At 35.2% G+C, this 18,105-nt stretch overlaps 1 protein-coding gene across 5 annotated transcripts in view; it reads right to left on the reverse strand.

Annotated features, from left to right (window-relative positions):
• The window catches only part of Rb1cc1 (RB1 inducible coiled-coil 1), a 71,578-nt gene that overhangs the window by 14,461 nt on the left and 39,012 nt on the right, over positions 1–18,105 (reverse strand). For all 5 annotated transcript variants that reach the window (XR_007340538.1, XM_015485783.2, XM_015485782.2 and 2 more), the window contains exons 8-15: positions 16,568–16,738; positions 13,330–13,514; positions 12,921–13,107; positions 12,759–12,840; positions 12,418–12,479; positions 10,493–10,596; positions 9,924–10,050; positions 7,939–9,839 (exon numbers count right to left, since the gene is read on the reverse strand). Coding sequence is in view for 4 of the 5 variants with exons in the window: in XM_015485783.2 (XP_015341269.1) it covers positions 7,939–9,839; positions 9,924–10,050; positions 10,493–10,596; positions 12,418–12,479; positions 12,759–12,840; positions 12,921–13,107; positions 13,330–13,514; positions 16,568–16,738 (2,819 nt within the window). In the remaining variant the exon portion in view is untranslated. The remainder of the gene's footprint in view (positions 1–7,938; positions 9,840–9,923; positions 10,051–10,492; positions 10,597–12,417; positions 12,480–12,758; positions 12,841–12,920; positions 13,108–13,329; positions 13,515–16,567; positions 16,739–18,105) is intronic.

Raw genomic sequence — 18,105 nt, forward strand, 5'->3', positions numbered from 1 at the left:
AATACATATATCCCCTAAACAAACCTTGAAATTAAAATCAAGGAAGAATAAACATTTGTTATCAGTTAGTAAGTGTAATACCGTTACACAGAACTTGACAGTGGGTTAGATAGTCCCGCCCACTATCACTAATTAAATTCTAGCAAAAACTTCTGTTGTTGTATGCAAATATTTCTAGTAAGCAGAAAATGTGCATTGAATAGTAGTCTAGATGTCTGAACACTCTCTCAACATGGATTACTGATTATATTAAATTCAGGCCTAATAAATTTATTTAATATTATTTACTGGGTTTCTAAAAACCTTTGAGATTAAACAATGAAATTAAGACAAATTAAAATGCTCCCACCCATACTCACTGATATCCACATCACTATTTCCTGGAAGCAAGATAAGCTTCCAGACATAGCAAATTAACCTCACATGCATACTGCACTAATTTCTTTTTCCATAGGTATGTGAAAGCCCTTTCTCTTATAGTTTCAAAAACAATGTAAACTATTGATTTAATATTGCCCAATCTGATTTTAACTTTATATTTCCTCAATCCCAAGTAGACTGGACAGCTACTCCCTTACTGATCATTTGATATTTCCTCTTCAGACTACCTATTCATGTCCTCTGGCCATTTTTCTCATGAACTATATGTACCCTTTTCTTATTGACTTGTAGAAGATCTTTGACATAACAAGTAAAAAATACCCTTATTTATTTCTTGCAAATGTTTCTCCATGGAGGTTAGTTACTCTGTGTTGTTTCTGGCATATCTAGTAATCAAGTAGCAGAAGGCTTGGGAGAGGTGCTGGATCATGTGTCTTCACATTAGCATCATTCTACTTTTCAAAGGATATTAATGTAAAGGTTATGAAAAATAAATCCAAAATGCAAAAAAAAAAAAATCCACTGAGAGTTTCATATTCCACAAAAACTAACGCTTAAGGAATTACCACTTATAGAATTTTAATTTAGTAATAAAGAATATCCACAATTTTATGAAACAGCTATTTAAATATTCATCTTTTCTCAATTATACATCACTGTAAAGTTGGATTATTTTTTCCCTTATATTTCAATCAAAGAATGCTGTAATGGAGCAGATGCGGAGGCAAATAGGAAAACCCATAAGTCAAACACCAAAGTGATTTGCAAATATGTAAAATGTCACTCTTCTCACTAACTTTCATTTTAGAAAATAGTTCAAAAATCTTAATTTATGTTAACATGCTACTATACTACCTTTTAAATTTGTTTCGACTTTTAGTACAGAAAATACTGACAGATACAACCCATATAAATAAGATCACTTTTGAGTTCTCAATTCTATGACGGTAAAAGGACTCTAAGACCAAAGTTAAGAGAACTAATGCTTTTGGTTTTCGAATATTCGGTTGAGGCAGGATGATTACGAAGTTCCAGGTCACCTGGGGAAACTTATTAAAACCTTGTATCAAAAACAAAATGGGGGGTGGAGGTATATATTCAAACAAAAGTAACACACAGAATACAACTGAGAGTGCATATGTCCTGCAAATTGTAAAATACCACCAGGTCCTTAAGAAAACAAGTTTTCCAACCCCTGATCAAAAGGCAGGCATCTAAAGGCTGGAATGGTGGAAAGGATATATCATATGCACCTTGAAAGTCCAGAATATATTCCTTCACCAATATTTTGAGAAAAACAAGTATAAATGGGCTCTACAATGGTGCTCTACAGGACAGGGATAAAATCTGACATTCAATGAATGTAATGGGAATGACAGGATTGTACTATGGCAGAGGCCAATGGGTGACACAAAACCATCATAAACATGATGAAGCTCCACCATTGTAGGCAGGAGAGCCAGAGCAGTAAGCAGAAAATCTGTCCCATAAAAATCTTCCCAAGTGGTTTTGTCCCTTAGGCTTTAATAAAATGGGCTGTTTAAAGGCTCATTAAGACCGTAAAAAAAAACAAAAACAAAAACAAAAACAAAAAACCACAACTGACTCTAGTATTCAAAAAATGCTAACATAAGAGAATCTTCTAGCTCACTCTCCAAGGTCTGTGCCAGTAATCAACTATCTGTGAGAGGGATCTGTGGCCTTTTCCAGATGACTACTTTGGCTCATCCTAAAGCCACTCAGACCACCAGGAGAAGGACAATATTAATACTCAGGTATGAAGAGTCTGGGCCCTGTGGGTCTCTACAGGTATACCATTATGTCTGGAATCTGTAGTGCAATAAAAATAAAAGCAATCTGGCATAATCCCTACATTGGGAACATAAAGAAACCCTTTACTGAAGGAACCTCAAGTAATGAGGACTACTACTGGTATAAAAGTTCAAGTAAAATCTCTAAATTTCATAAGAGAAAGGGGAGATTTCTATCAAATTCTCACTTAACCTACACAGGTCCTAGCCAGAAGATAAATGGAGACTAGTAATGGATCATCATAAATTTAATCAGGGACTGACTCCAATTAGACTATTGTTTCAAATATGATCTCTTTGCTTGATCCAAACAAGGCCCCCACTACCTGAGAAACCTAGCTATTAACTTGGTAACCTACACCTCTACTGTAGGTCAAAATCCTATCATTATAGGAACAGGTGTCAACATTTTGTTTTAATGAGGCAGACAATGAAAATAGTACCCGAATGATCTCTAGTATAATTACTCAAGTATCAACAAAGGCAAACACAGGCAGCAGATAATCAATAGACATGGCTTATAGTCTAATAAAACTGTACCACATTCCTCCCCCCCTTATCTGTGGGAAATTTCAAAACTTCTTGGTATATGCCTGAAACCAATACATACATACTCACCCACGACAAAGTTAAATATATAAATTAGGCACAGTAAAGGGAACAATAAGATAATTAAAACAATAAAAAGGGATGTGAGTGGGGTCTCAAAATATCCTACTGTAGTGTACTCACCCTTCCTGTGATGAGCGATGATAATGTCTACGTGATGAGATGATGTGAGGTAAATGTAGTAGCCACTGTAATATAGCACCAAGCTACTAGTGACTTTGTGATGAAACATCAGAAGGTGAATCACAGAGCCTTAACAATGCTGGCTGACTACAGGTTAACAGGTTAAGTAAAGTCATGGATAAGGGGAGGGAATGGGACTACTACATTTACAAATTGTCTTTACATATTAAGGATGGCCTTGTAAGGTAGTTAGCAGTTTAGACATAAGTCTGATTGACATGAACAAATTCAATGCTTATACCTATTTATCTTGGAATATCACTAAAATGAATGTGAGAAAGATATTCATATTTATTAAAATATAATTCTTCTGGGGAAAAAACTGATGTTGTGAATCCTCAGGTCATCATACTGACCTAACACATTTGATAGTGATGTGCTGCTCAGAACTAGCACAAAGGAACTAGTGAATACCTGAACTATGGGGCTACACGCATGCCAAGTGGGCAATGAAGCCCATGAAAATTCAGTCAGGAAACACATTAAAATTTCTAAGTGTCCAGTGGTCCAGAGCATGTGATATCACCTCTAACATGAAAGAACAAGACACTGCTGGGTGATACTCTCTGAATCAGCATACAGCACATTTGTGCATGCTATTCTAAGCCACTTACCAATAACTTATAATACTGCCTATCTGTGTAAGACCCAGAATCAAGATGCCCTGAAACAGGCCCAGATAAACATGTTAGCTTCTCTAATATCACAATTCCTAGTAGATGTTTAATGTGTTTGTAGCAGGAATGGGTGGTATATAGATTCTTTTAACAGTTATAGGACAAATCACAATTTAAGACCCCTAGGATTTTGGCGCAGATAACTATTTTTCTTTCATAAAATAGCTTTAGGCTTGCTACTGGGTCCTTGTAGATACTGGAAAACAATGGGCTAAGTTACCATGAGACATTAGCTGCCCAATACAAAGTACTGTATCTACCCTATCAAGCCATGAAGATAGATATGCATAGCAGCACTGCTTTAGTAAGCAGATATGACATATATAAAACCTAGGTCAAACAAGTTGTGAAAGCTATAAGGAAGGTACAGGAGCTTCAGTGTCCTGCTACATTGCCTCTTTTATATATAACTATGGCACTCACTCTGAAGGGGAAAAAATGGCAGGCATAACTCCTGATGATTCTGCACAATGCTGAAATTCGTCAAAAGTGCAGGACAAGCCTTGGTGCCACACTGATGGGTACACCCTGAAGAACAGGGCCGAAGGGAAATCTTCCCAGGAGAACAGTGATAATATATATCTGAAATTGCCATAAAGAGAAATGGCCAGGGGTACAGATCTACAATGATTCACAGAGACTAGGTAAAAGGCTTACTTGGGCACTGCAGAAATGAAAAGAAAGTGAACTGAACTATTTAGTGAAGAAATTTGTGGAAAAGGAATATGGATGGACCTCTTAAAATGGGAATAAAATGTGAAGATCTTTGAGTCCTCTGATAACATTATACCCACTACAAGAAACCCATGTTACTAATCACATGATGAGGACGAATGTTTCAGTGGCTACCAATTAACTTCTTCCTCTACTCACATCTCTTGCACAGACCAATGAAAAATGTCACAGAAGCAAACATGAGTTTATGCATGGACTCAGTACCATGTGATTGCCCACATCAAACAACAAAACAAACTCCTCGTATGCCAATATTCCCTAGGGAGACAGTCAGCCAGCCACTTGACAGCAGGCTGATTATATAGGACCGCAGGCTGTTTTCAAAAGATTAGTTTCTCTCTATGGAATGAAATGCCATGCTTCTAATATTTATGTCAAAACTATAATTCCAGAACTTAATGATTCAGTTACTAGAATTGCTTCTGAATAAGGTAGTTTACCATAAAAGATATAGAGCCATGATCTCATGCTCACAGAAGTCATCAGTTTTGCCACACATGCCACTGTCTATAGCAATTTGACCTGTTAAAGCTTTAGACCAATCTACTCAAGATACACAGTACCAGCTGTGACATTTCACACTCCAAAGTTAATGTCCGATGTAGTACACACTCTGTAACACATCTGATAGTGATGTGCTAGTCAGAACTAGTACAAACTCTGAACCAGAGACTACTCTGCAATATCAATTTTCCCACCGTCAGAAAGAAGTGGTTAGAGAAACAGAAAGGAAAATTGTAACAATCTAGTGACAGATAAGGGAAAATTTATGATTCTGGGTCATGCTGACTTAGAAAGATAATTTAAAGAAATTAACTAGGAGATAAAACCAGGGTCCCAATGAACTGGAAGAAGCTTACACTATTACTTGTCCACCTAGGGCTCCTCATGATACTGAATATGCAAAAAACAAACAAAAAAAGGCTGTCATTTTGATGACTGATCTTCATTATCAATGGAAATAAGTTATTCCTATACAATGAAGGCAGAGAAGAATATTAATGGAATCCTGGGGCATTTTCTTTGGGTGTTTCTTGGCACTACCATGCACTGAAAAGAAAAATAATGGAAAAACTACAGCAACTTTGTTATACAAGTATCATTAATGGCAGTATCTTCAGAAACAAAGATTAGAATCATACTATTAGGTAAAGAACTAAGATCAGAGGAGGCAATAGCTAAGGTAATAAGTGAAGTATTAATGGAAGGAAATAGCAAATACCTACTAAAGTTGCAAAACTGTTTAAAAATTTATAGCCTACACATATTAATCCAATTTTAATCTTAAACCCTTCTCCCACTTACTAATTTGTGAAATCAGGTTTGATGATGGTAGTTAATTTTATATGTCAGCATTTAACTGACAAAATACCAGACCTATGACAAGGCAGAAAAGGAAATAAACATTAAGTCTTCATCCTAAAAGGGCTAGAGTGACATCAGTTGGAATCTTACCTTTTCAAGAGAAGGTAATGATATGTTGCAAGGACATATGGTACATCATGTCAAACAAACAAGTTACTGAAGTGTCTTTATTTGGAAGTTCAATACCGGGCAAAAGAGATATATGCCTAAAAGGGTATACAGTGCTGGATTGTGGTGTCCCCTCAGCACTGCCCTTATCCCTTCTGTAATCTTTTAACATGCTACAAAGCACAGATTGTACATTTCCCAGAATCCCCTGTACAGTTCAAGTTTGCCATGGGAAAAAACACCCGCATGGTTTGTAAGGTGGAAGAAAAGCCCAGACTCATTTTCCAGAGGTGGCTGTAGTCATACTTTCATAGAAGGTTCCTGGCAAGTAACTGAAATGCCCAATTTATGCTGCAAATCGAACTGGACACCTGTGCTTTGAAGAGATTCTTGAACATTGCATCAGATTGTCAATGAGGCAGAAGAACCAACCATCAGTTTTGCTGAGTGCTTCAGTTTTTGTTTTCCTGATACTTCCCTTAGAGCTTGATAAAAAGACTCTCAAGAGTAAACTTCAGCCAGGCTCTTCTAGGCCCTCTAGGGTTCAACTTTGGTTGGCAACTGTTCTTGTCTGGTCTGTGTTGTCCAGTCGTAGCAAGAAGCTTGGTAGTCAGTTTAGACAGAACTCCTCACCCTTAATATCTTTTTTTCCTCAATATCTAATCAAATTCCTCATTCCCTCAGCATCCTAGGCTGCCTTCAGTAAGAATCCTGTTAGGTCAGTTTGGCCAGAATCCCCAACTCCTGATTTCTTCTTTATGAAACTGTGGATTGAATAAGAAGCCTTGCACATACAAGGTAAGCACTTTACCACTGTATCACACCCCCAAACTTTTAAAATTTTATTTTAAGAGAGCATCTCACTAAGTTGTTGGCCTCAAAACTTCTAATTCTCCTGCCTTAGCTTTCCAAGTAGCTGGGATTACAGGGTGACACCACTGAGCCTTGACCTGATGTTTTCTCTTAGTAATTGTCTATTCACCAATTCCCACCCTACTCCTTGGCTGTAAGCTTCAACTTGTTCATGTTGTATTCAGAATTATATCCAGTTCTATTCTGAGATCTCTTTTCCCCTACTGCAATAGGTCTGAAATATAATCTGTTCTTACCACTTTAATTACTGTCTAGCTCTGGTTCTCTGACAAGATTTCCCATTGGCTTTTTTGCCCCCAGCTCTGTTAACATTCATGCAAGCCCTAATTCTTTTGTTAATCCTTCTGATCTCCCTAGACTACATGAAGAGGTCCATTTTCAAACCAGAGAGGAGATTTAATTGTACAACACTAAAGAAGTATTACAAAGAAGTCAAATGGAGGTTGTTCAAAAAGTGCTAAGGCAAGAAACAGAGGTTAAAATATAAAATATATATCAATATATTTACCTTGAGAATCAATGATGGAACTAATTGTTACATTGATTATATTCTAGAAACTCTTTATTGGGCCACAAAATTCCATCACAAATTCTCAAAAGTACCAAAAACCATCCTCTGTGATCACAGGGCAGTAACAGACAGTAATAATAAGAAGAATGTAAAAACAAAAAACCAACCCACAACTATGGCATCAAATCTGAAATTTCAAAACATTATCTTTCCAACCAAAGAGAAAATAACATTGTAATATATCAAGAAATAACAACAAAAACATATTCAGTCTATGATTTAGCCTTTACTAGACAATTCTCAGATAAAATTAATACTCTCATACTAAACAGAAAGCCAAAATAAATGAAATGAAGAATTTAGTAAAAACCGAAAATAAAAATAAATAAAAAAATGGTAAGAGAAGGAAGCTCCTCAAAACATTTCAAATTTTCAAGAAAGCATCTCTGAAAAATCTGAAATACTAGGTTATTTTTTTAAAGCCACTAATGGATTTATATAGTCTGTTATGTATAATATTTGGAAGAAACCTATTTTTAAAGTATAAAATTTTACTTCATAAAAATATCCCAATTGCTACATTTTACCTATGGTAACAGGTAAATCAAGGTTCTATGATTACATGCACAATATCCTAATCACTGGTACTTTAATTTTATAATTACAGACTAAACTTAATTCTTACCTTTGTGCTATTTGATTCTCAAGATGTTTAACTTTTTCTAATAACTCTTTCTCAACAACTTCTCTCTCCAATTTAAATTCTTTCAGGGCAGCCTGAATAGCTTCATCTTTTTCACAATTAAGCTTCTGAATTAACTGTTCTCTGTCTTGATCGTGGCTCATGACCAATCTCTCTTTGTCTTTCTCAAGGTTCTGGATAATAGCTTCATATTTCTCTTCTTGTTGGGTGATTTTTTCTTCTTTTTGTTTTTCAAGAGCACTCAATTCTGAGTCCAATTTACTCTGTAGTTCAACTATTTGTTCTTTTAAGTTTTTTTCTATTTCGAATGCTTGGTGATGCAAAGATGTTACTTTGGCTAATTCGGCTTTCAGAATATCAGATTCTTCTTCGTGTCTACTAATTAACTCTGAAATGCACTGATCTTTTTCAATTGTCATTAAAGTTCTTAGCTCAGCTAAGCCCACCTGATAATTTTCATTATTATCTTGAATCTTTTGGTTTAATTTACTTATTTCTGTTCTCAAATTTTCTGTCTCTTGTTCAAGGAGAGATTTCAAGGTCTCCTTCTGCTGCGTTCTGCTTTCTTCCAGCAAAATTTTTATCTCATCAGTTTCTGCTTCCTTCAATGCAAGTTCAACCTCTAACTTGCATCTCATGTCTGACAAATCAGAAACCTTGACTTTTAATTCCTGCAGTTGCTGTTCTTTTTCCTGGATAATCATGGCATGAGACTCTTGTATCTGAACAATTCTTTGTTGATTTTCTTCTTTCAATTTCTCCAAAGAAACTCGGTGGTCTGTCATAACTTTCTCAAACTCTTGTGTATGCCTGACATGCAGTGTGTCCTCTAATTCTTTCAGATGACTTTGTTCTAAGCACTGAAGTTCTGTCCTCAATAACTGTATCTTCTCATCATTTTCAACATGGAGCTTTTTCAAGTCTTCTAAAACTACCTCTCGTGATTGTTTCAGCTCTCTGATTTCACAATTTTGTGTGTGCATTATATTTTCCATCTCCAACAACTTCTGATCCTTTTCATTCTGTAGGCAAATAACAGCTTCTTTTTCATGTTTAACCAAAGCAAATTCATTGTCTTTATTTTGTAAAACTTCCTCAAGGCATACTAGGTCTCCTTTCAATTTTTTTATTTTGTTTTCATTTTCTTCACTTTCCTTTATTAGTGCATTGAGCTTACCTTCATATTCACTTTTTAAAGACTGTAGTTCTTTTTGATGTTTTTCTTTTAGTGTTATTTCCAGGGAACATTTTACTTTTTCAATAATGTTTCTTATTTCCAAAGCTGTACATTTTAAAGAATTTGAGAAGTCACACTGCTCTTTTTGTACAAATGTTCGGAAGTGGCAAAGGTCTTCCTTGATGGTTTGTATACTGCAGTGAGAGTCCTGGGCAACAACTCTACATTTTTCCAGTTGAACATTCAGAGAAGCATGATCTCCAAAATCCTCTTTACCACATGTGTTTGTACCCTGCATACGTCTACTATCTATTGCATTGATAACTGATGAATAAAGTGATTCCACCATCATCTCTGGACTCTGAGGATCACTTATAGGATTAGGAGAAGATAAATTTTCTTCTATCACAAACTCATTCACCGCAGACATAAAATCTGATTCAGGACTCTCTGCCAATGAATCCAAGTCTAAAGAAACTTGGTGTATAGTCTGTTCTATGTTTGGATGGGGGATAGTTTCAAAATCAAATGTATGTGCATCAATGCTATCCGGAGATAATTCTTCCAAGGGACATACTGCAGGACATAAGGGGTCCTGAACAGCAAGTGGAGGAGGAGTTCTCGGTGAGGTAGTAGTTGCAATTCCTGTTGCACTTTCTATCCGTGGGGAAGAAGTAGACTGTGGGGATGCCTGACTCACAGATGCCTGGAAGACAAAGAGAAAGGCTTAAAGAGCTATAGCAACACAAACATTTACACTAAGAGAAGTATTTGAAAGAACTTCTTTTGCCTTTTGTTCATTCAGTAGATCTGTAATGGTCTGTGACATTTCATCCAAACTTTGTGCTGCCTTTACCAAATTATGTAGGGCAAGTACATGCTGGTGTAGAGGTTCAAAGTCACAAAGTAAAGGGACCCTGAAACAGAATGCAAGCAAATTAGAGTTCTGATTTCTTAACCAAATGATGGGTGACTGCATACAATTTATTTCATGTCAAAAAAAAAAAACTATAACCTAATCATTCCTTTTTAATCAATACCAGGAGAATTGGCAGAACCCTGAGTTATTATCAGTAAAATGGTAAGTTACAAACCTCCTAACGTTATGACAAGTCAGAGTAACAGCAAGAAAGAAATAAACTGCATGTGAGAGGTAAAACTTTCATCTATTTCATCTTCATTTTCTGAATGTTTATTTTTTCTCCCAGAAATTTCCTAAGGAGTCATAGGAGAACCAAACTATCATAAAACATCTATTCTGGCACCTTCTTAAGAATACTGGTGCTATTTTCAACATTTCTAAATCAATGAAAACATTTTAAGGTTATAATTGAATTTAAAAATAGTAATGACATTTACCTGAGGAATGGCTGAACTTCTGAGGGACAAAATGATTGAAGAAACTGTAAATCTTTTAATGAAATATCTGGAAGTTCACAGTCAAACTTTCGAGGCTTCTGAGTCTGCATAAAAAAAAAAAATTCTTTTTATCAAAAGTGGTTTCTTAGTGTATTTGAACTCAATAACAAACTGACCAAAAAAAAAAAAGTATACTCATATCCATAATGAAGAGGATAAAATAAAAATAAAAGACTAAAGAAGACATGGCACACTACTTTTAGGAATCTTTAATAGACTTGGCATACATATTAGCAATCAACTGATAAGGCCTATTCTTCCCATTTGCCTTAAACGGCAGTTTACAAGAATGCTAATACTCAAACCAATATTTTTTTTTTTTAGTATTTATTTTTTTAGGTGTAGATGGACACAACACAATATTTTTACGTGGTGCTGAGGATCGAACCCGGGTCCCACCCATGCTAGGTGAGCGCTCTACAGCTGAGCCACAATCCCAGCCCTCCAGTCAATATTAAAGGAAACCACTCATGGTCCTAGTCATAGGCTATTCTCTACGTTTTACTATAGCTCTAGTATGATCATGAAAGACCAACCTAGCCCTCTATCTATTCTTATATCCTGTTATAATGCCTTTCTGCTATAATATAGTTTAAAAGTATTCTGTGTAATACCGCCTTGCTATTCCCTTGACCTTTCCATCACAATCTCTTTATAAACTCGTGGTCAATTTCAACTTAAAATCAAAACAAAACTGGAAAACCTACCATTTCTTTCTTTACAATATAGGTAAGAATGGAGTGTTTTAAAATAACTAGAATTGTTTTTCTGTCACTATTCAAACAAACTTAGGGATTTTAAGATGTTCTTTATTAAAAAGTATTTTGGGATAAGTGAGTATGGCAATGCCTTCCTATTATTTCATCTATTTGTAGATATTTAAAAATATATACATTTTTAAGCTGAGTGGGGTGGTGCATGCCTATACTCTCAGCTACTTGAGAGGCTGACCCAGAAGGACTGCAAGTTTCAAGGTCAAAACAGTGAGACCCCGTCACAAAATAAAAGGGGCTGAGGATATATAGCCCAGTGGTAAAGCACCCTTGGGTTCATTCCCCAGTACCACAAGAAAGTTTTAAAGCCACAGGTATGTGCACTATAGAAACATGCTTAAAGCGAAGGGGTTAACATGGGAGTGGTGGGACCTAGCATCTTACAAATTTCATTGTTCAATCCAAATGTTCTTTTGTTTCTTATTAAAAAAAAAAGACCTATGCGGGGCTGGGGTGGTGGCTCAGTGGTAGAGTGCTTCCCTAGCATATGTGAGGCACTGGGTTCTGTTCTCAGCACCGCATATAAATAAAGGTCTATTAACAACTAAAAAAAGTACATTTAAAAAAAAAAAAGACCTTGGAACATGGGCTTGCTTAGTAATATACCAAACTAATTTTTCATGGGTTATTTTTCAGGAATTACTGAAGAGACAGTCCCTGTCCCCCATTCTGATTTGTCAAGGCACTAAAAGGGAGGAACTACAGGGGGAGAAAGGAGGAAGTAGATATCAGAAAAGGCAAAAAAAAAAGTTGGGGGAGGGAAAGAGGAGGGGAATGGAAGGGCAGAAGAAAGAAGGAAGACAAGGGGAGGGAAGAAAAGAAAGGAAAGAAAAAGTAACAATAATAAACAAGATTATTCTATTCCTACTAATTCTAACAGTATAATATGAGGTATCCTCCTATGTGATGAAGACTCTTAATCAAAATTATAAATATATCCTAAAGCTTTATGCTGACTTTCAAAGCCAAATACAATTTTACATTGATTATAAAAAATTGTAACAATTTCTGTTTCTGATAAGTGCTGCTACTTCTAGGAAAAAAGATTTTAGAATGTACAACTGTACTCATGGTTAGAAAATAAATACATACACAAAAGGAAGGAGGCCAGGAGTCTAGTCCCCGAAACAGACGGTTTCTTAAAAAAGACTTCCCTGTAATAAAGAAATTATACAATATGGTTATTCTGGAGCATTAACTTAAGGTTTAAAAAAATCTAGTTTTTAAAATGGTAAATTAAAACTAGGTAATACTTCAGATTTAAAACTTTACAACGGATTCAACTCTACAAATAAAGGAGAATATTTCTCTAGATTTCAATATCATCACCTACATACAGGTCAATGCTACAGATAATTTATATCTATGAAATAAATTAAGACTTCCTTTTTCCTTTAAAAAAGTAAATAAAGTTGTGAATGAAGAACACTTACTAAATAATTTCCCAAAGGATTCCCTTTTAGACTTCTCAGCTTCATACAATCGCTTTCCATCTTTGACTAAAGCACCAGCCCACTGCAAGAGGAAAGCTAATGTCAATAACATAAATGCTTAAATAATATTAAATACAATTAAAAAGAAATCAAATTGCATACCTCCCTGTAGTGTTTAATGAACATTTTTCTCCTCACAACCTCAACAACAGCTAAGCAGTACATCTGAGGAACTGTACTAAGAGCTTCAACAATTTTGACTCTTTCTAACAGCTCTATTACAAGACGGAGCAAAGCTTGCAATTTCTCTCCATCTTGATCAGCATGTAGCATCACAAAGCAACACCACCTAGAGAATAAAATCCATTATTGTCAACAGCCACAAAAGTTTGCTAAAAATAATGTCTTTTTGGATGGGCTAAGGAAATCATGACAATGTGCTATAAAAATAGACTACCCCAAGACTAACCAATATTCAAAAACAGTGGTAGGGAAATAACTACTTTTATCTCTGGGGAGAAATACATTTCAACTCAAAAGATCGTAAATTAGTTATGACAGAATCACTTACTTTAGTCTGACATGCAGATTATTTGCTAGTTCTTGTTTGGCAGTGGTACACTTCTGTTTAATATCCAGCAGTTTTCTATGATTTTGCAACATAATCATCAACTGATTTGCATGACTCAGGCACAAATCAGGTAATACAGATGCATCCTTCAAGTTTTCAGCTCTCATCTGATTAGCTAAAAATCCCTTTGAGAAAAGATATTTTAAAGGGCATTTTAATTTTGTTTCAAGAATGGTGTGAACATTCAGTTAAGAGAAAAATCTGTATTACATATGAATTGCTCTAACTTCAAACAAAGTATTTGTTTTGGTGGTGCTAGGAATTGAACCCAGGACATCACGAATGCCAGCAAATGCTTTACCACTAAGCTCTATTCAGTCCTCAAACAGGATTTTAAAAATCTGGCATTTTTCTGAATGTAATAAATACATTCATAACAATACTTAGAATTAAGAAATTTTTGCCCAGTTAAGTTTGTTGCATTTTTCAAATCAGAAGAAAACAAGAAGATCCAGAAGATGTAACTTATCTAAGACATACTTAACAGCTGAATTGAAATACAACCGGGGGGCTGGGGATGTGACTCAAGCAGTAACACGCTCGCCTGGCATGCATGGGGTGCTGGGTTCGATCCTCAGCACCACATACAAATAAAAAAATAAAAATGTTGTGTCCACCGAAAACTAAATAATAAGTATTAAAAAATTCTCTCTCTCTCTCTCTCTTTAAAAAAAAAAAGAAAAGAAGGAAAGAAATACAACCAATACAATAGACAAAGGATTATCCAGATATGACAAAATTCATTTTTTTCCTTTTGTTTAAACTGAGAATTGAATTCAAGGGCATTCTATCCCAGAGCTATATCCCAGCCTGTTTTTAACTTTTCTTTTAAGAAAGGATCCATCCAGGCACCATGGCACATGCCTGTAATCACAGCACCTTGAGAAACTGAGACAGGAGGATAGTGAGTTCAAAGCAAATCTCGGTAATTTAGTGAGGCCCTAAGCAACTCCGTGAGACCCTGTCCCTAAACAAAAATATTAAAAAGGGTTGGAGATGTGGCTCAGTGAGTAAGTATCTCTGGGAGGGAGGGAGGGAGGGAGGGAAGGAGGGAAGGAGGGAGGGAAGGAGGGAGGAAGGAAGGATGGATGGATGGATGGATAGATGGATGGATGGATCTCACTAAGTTGCCCAGGCTGGTATTGAACTTGCAAGCCTCCTGAGTAGTTGGGATTATAGATAGGTGTGCACCACCATGCCTGGCTCAGTTATGATAAAGTCTTATAAAAGTATTAACATAAAACAAAGTTTGCAAATGGCAATTCAAAGAAAATACATTGATAAAGGAAAATTACTTTTATTTACTGAATATGCTAACTGATTTTGGTTTTGCCTCTTTGCAAGGCATTACACATCATGAATATTTAAAAGGCACAAACACCTTAGTCTAGCCATTTTGAGACTGTGACTGAAAAAAATATTAGAATATGGACATAAAAATATATATTGGAATATTTAAACAATATTTGTAATAAGAAAAATTTACATAGCCCAAATGATCAAAGGAAGAATGGTTAAATAATGACTGATTCTAGGCAGGGTTAAAAATGAATGATCCAGGAGAAACAGTAAAAGATCAGGAATGTAAAGTTTTCTGTCCAGTAACAGTAGGCTATGACTATATGTATACAAGATCTAGGAGAACAAAAGATCATAATATTCTTTGGTTTTTCTTTAAAAAATAATCAAGAACATGAAAAGGCAAGACTCAGCAATCAAAACTAATAAACAAAAAATATAAACAGACACAGGTAATGAAGTTAACAGATAAAAAATTTTTTTAAATACTGTGTGCTAAAATGTGATCATAGAGATAATGGATAAGACAGATTATTTTCAAAGAAAATTTGAACAATATACACCTTTAGAATTGGAAAATGAACAACAAAAATAAGACATTAACAAATGGTTAACCAAAGCTAGTCATCATTCCAACAAAAACTTATAACTGGAATCACCGAAGGAAAAGGCAAAGTGAGTAAGGCAAAAAGCAAGAGAAGCTGACTAGGAAATTTCCTAAATGACATAAGTCATTAAGCCAAAGGCAGATTAAAGAAGCTCTGCAAGCCCAATGCAGGATCAATAAGAAAAAAGCCACACCTTATTACATCATTGCAAAACTGCTAAAAACCAAACCAAATGCTGAGAAAGTCCCTATAACAAATAGTTAAACATCCTAGAATTCCATACCAAGTGAAACTATCCTTCAGAAATTAAGGTGACTTAGCCATATGTGGTGGCATATCCCTATAATCCCAGCTGCACAGGAAGCTAAGACAGATCCCAAGTTCCAGGCTGGTGTTGGCAGCTTAGTGAGATCCTGTCTCCAAAACAACAAACAAGTAAGCAAACAAACTGGGGTTGTAGCTCTGAGGCACTATGCTTCTGGTCTCAATTCCAAATAACCCCATGACCCCAGTCCTGGCCTATCAGCAAAAGGTAATTTAAAGAGATTTGAAAAGGACAAAATTAAATCTGACACTAAAAACTAGTAAAGGACAATCTAATTTCTGTCATACTGTACTACATCAGTATGTAGTACAAGTTTTACTTTGGGGGAAAAAAAAAAGGAAAAAGCTAATATGGGGGATATGATTGTTTATATTTTTTAATCAAAGAGAATATCCAGAAAATACTAGCAGAGGAAAGTTAAGGTAGAAAAGAGCAAGCATTAGAATCTGATTACAAAATGCAACTATTTGGCTTGGGGCTGTGCTTGCCATAGTACTTGCTGTATTGGAGGACAGGCGGCCAAAAATGAAATATTAACCAATTCTTCAAGATTTCTTACTTTTCTTCTGTTCTTTTAAGAATTTCATTTCTTGCCCTTTTATTTATTTTTTTGTTTCTTTTTTTGGGGGGTGGGGGAGCCAGAGATACTCAAATGTTTAATACAATGACTACTTTTATCATATTAAAAAATGTTGAACTTCTCCCTTTCCTCCAGCTGTGATAAGTACATTCATGGTTTATATTTCAACTTTCAACTAAAGTACACTAAAGTCAATTTATTTAATCAAAGATAGCCATTAGAAATATGCCTTGTTGTTTATTACATTGAAACAACAATAATACATTACCAATACTCAACGAAAGTGAAAATACGGTGCTCACCAAATTGATTCTACACAGAAACTAACTACAAAATCTTTTTTCCTAAGAAGTCAGAAATAGGTACCTGAGCGAGCTCTTTCTGTTCATTAACCAGCCGGCCACAGCTAGCAATCATCTGGTCCAGAGCATATAGCCGATCTTCAAGCCCTTTAATGGCTTTCATATTCTGATTATCAAGTTTGGCAATTGTTTGATGGCATTCAACTATAAATGGGCGAATAATCTTTGGATCAAGCTAAAGGACAAGGAAACATATGAATAAAAATTTTCAGCAAAAAACTTTAAATACACTTCTATTTTGATGTATAACCTCAGAGAAATAAAAGCGATACAGAAAGATAAAAGAAGAACAAAGCACTGGAAATCTAAGTTATTTATTCACAGAAATTCAACAGAATGCATATAATCCAAAACAAGTGATAAGGAATATACTATCATACTTAACTAAGAAAATACAGTTCTAAAAGTCACATATTTCAATTCAGTGCCATAGGTTCAATCAATTCTTAATATCCATAAGAAAATTTATTATTACGCTTTTACAAGTATGGCAGGATTCAGGTCTCAAAAACTCATTGCTTGGTCAATAATAACCCATTCCAACTTCTCTCCAATATATATTAATTTATTTAGTTAGTGTTACCTCTCCATCTTAGAAACAAAGTAAAACTTTATTCTTCTCTATCTCCTCAAGGATATGGTTTGATATACTATACTTTTTTACTTTTTAATTTCTCCTGTTTTCTAGCTTAATTCTATAAATTTGATGGAATTCATGGAACCTTAAAAAAAAAATCTTCCCTGTTCCCTTTCCCCTGAAAGATTATTTTACTCTGGTTACCTTTTTGTCTGGATTTTCCATTAAAACTGCTTGGTTGAAGATCATCAAAAGACACTGCTTCTTTTGAGGCTCTTAAACATTCAGCATAGCAGGCAAACTTTTTTAAACTCTTCAAGTTTGGGAACATTTCCTCTGGTGGCTCCTTAATAGCATTTTTCATTAGTTACTTTTTCTCTGTCTAATCATTATATACGGGAGATCCATCTGGACACGGTCTTTACTCATTCTAACCCTTCTATGATTTTAACAATAAGCATAACTACTAATGAAGGTAACTCCTACAGCTATTTTAATCCCAATCTGGTCCATAAATTCTCAGATGACTTCTGAATGCCTACTAATATCTACATGTGGATATTAACAATGTTAATTATATTACTGACTTACCATAGTTTTCTTCCAATATAAACCACAATAAGCCTTTTTCTGCCCATAAATAACATGCAATAAATGTAGTATATAGTTAATGCTTCAGTGATATGATAGTAGTAAATCTTCCTAGGCCTGTCACCATTTCAAACTAAATTACCTATTACTTCAAAAACAAAACAAACAAAAAGCCTAGGCTTTTCTACCTCTGACCTTTCTTAATATCACTTATATTAGCTCACTGTTTTACCCTATCTCTCCCTGTGGAAAGATCCTAGTCAAATATCAGCATCTCCTTCATGCTGTCTTTTGAGCTCTACAGTCAAAAGAACTGACTTCACAAGGCTCTGGTTCAATTCCCAGCACAACCAAAAAAAAAAAAAAAAAAATTA

This window comes from Marmota marmota, unplaced genomic scaffold (genome assembly GCF_001458135.2).
Source record: "Marmota marmota marmota unplaced genomic scaffold, marMar, whole genome shotgun sequence".
In the NCBI taxonomy this organism is placed as follows: domain Eukaryota; kingdom Metazoa; phylum Chordata; class Mammalia; order Rodentia; family Sciuridae; genus Marmota; species Marmota marmota.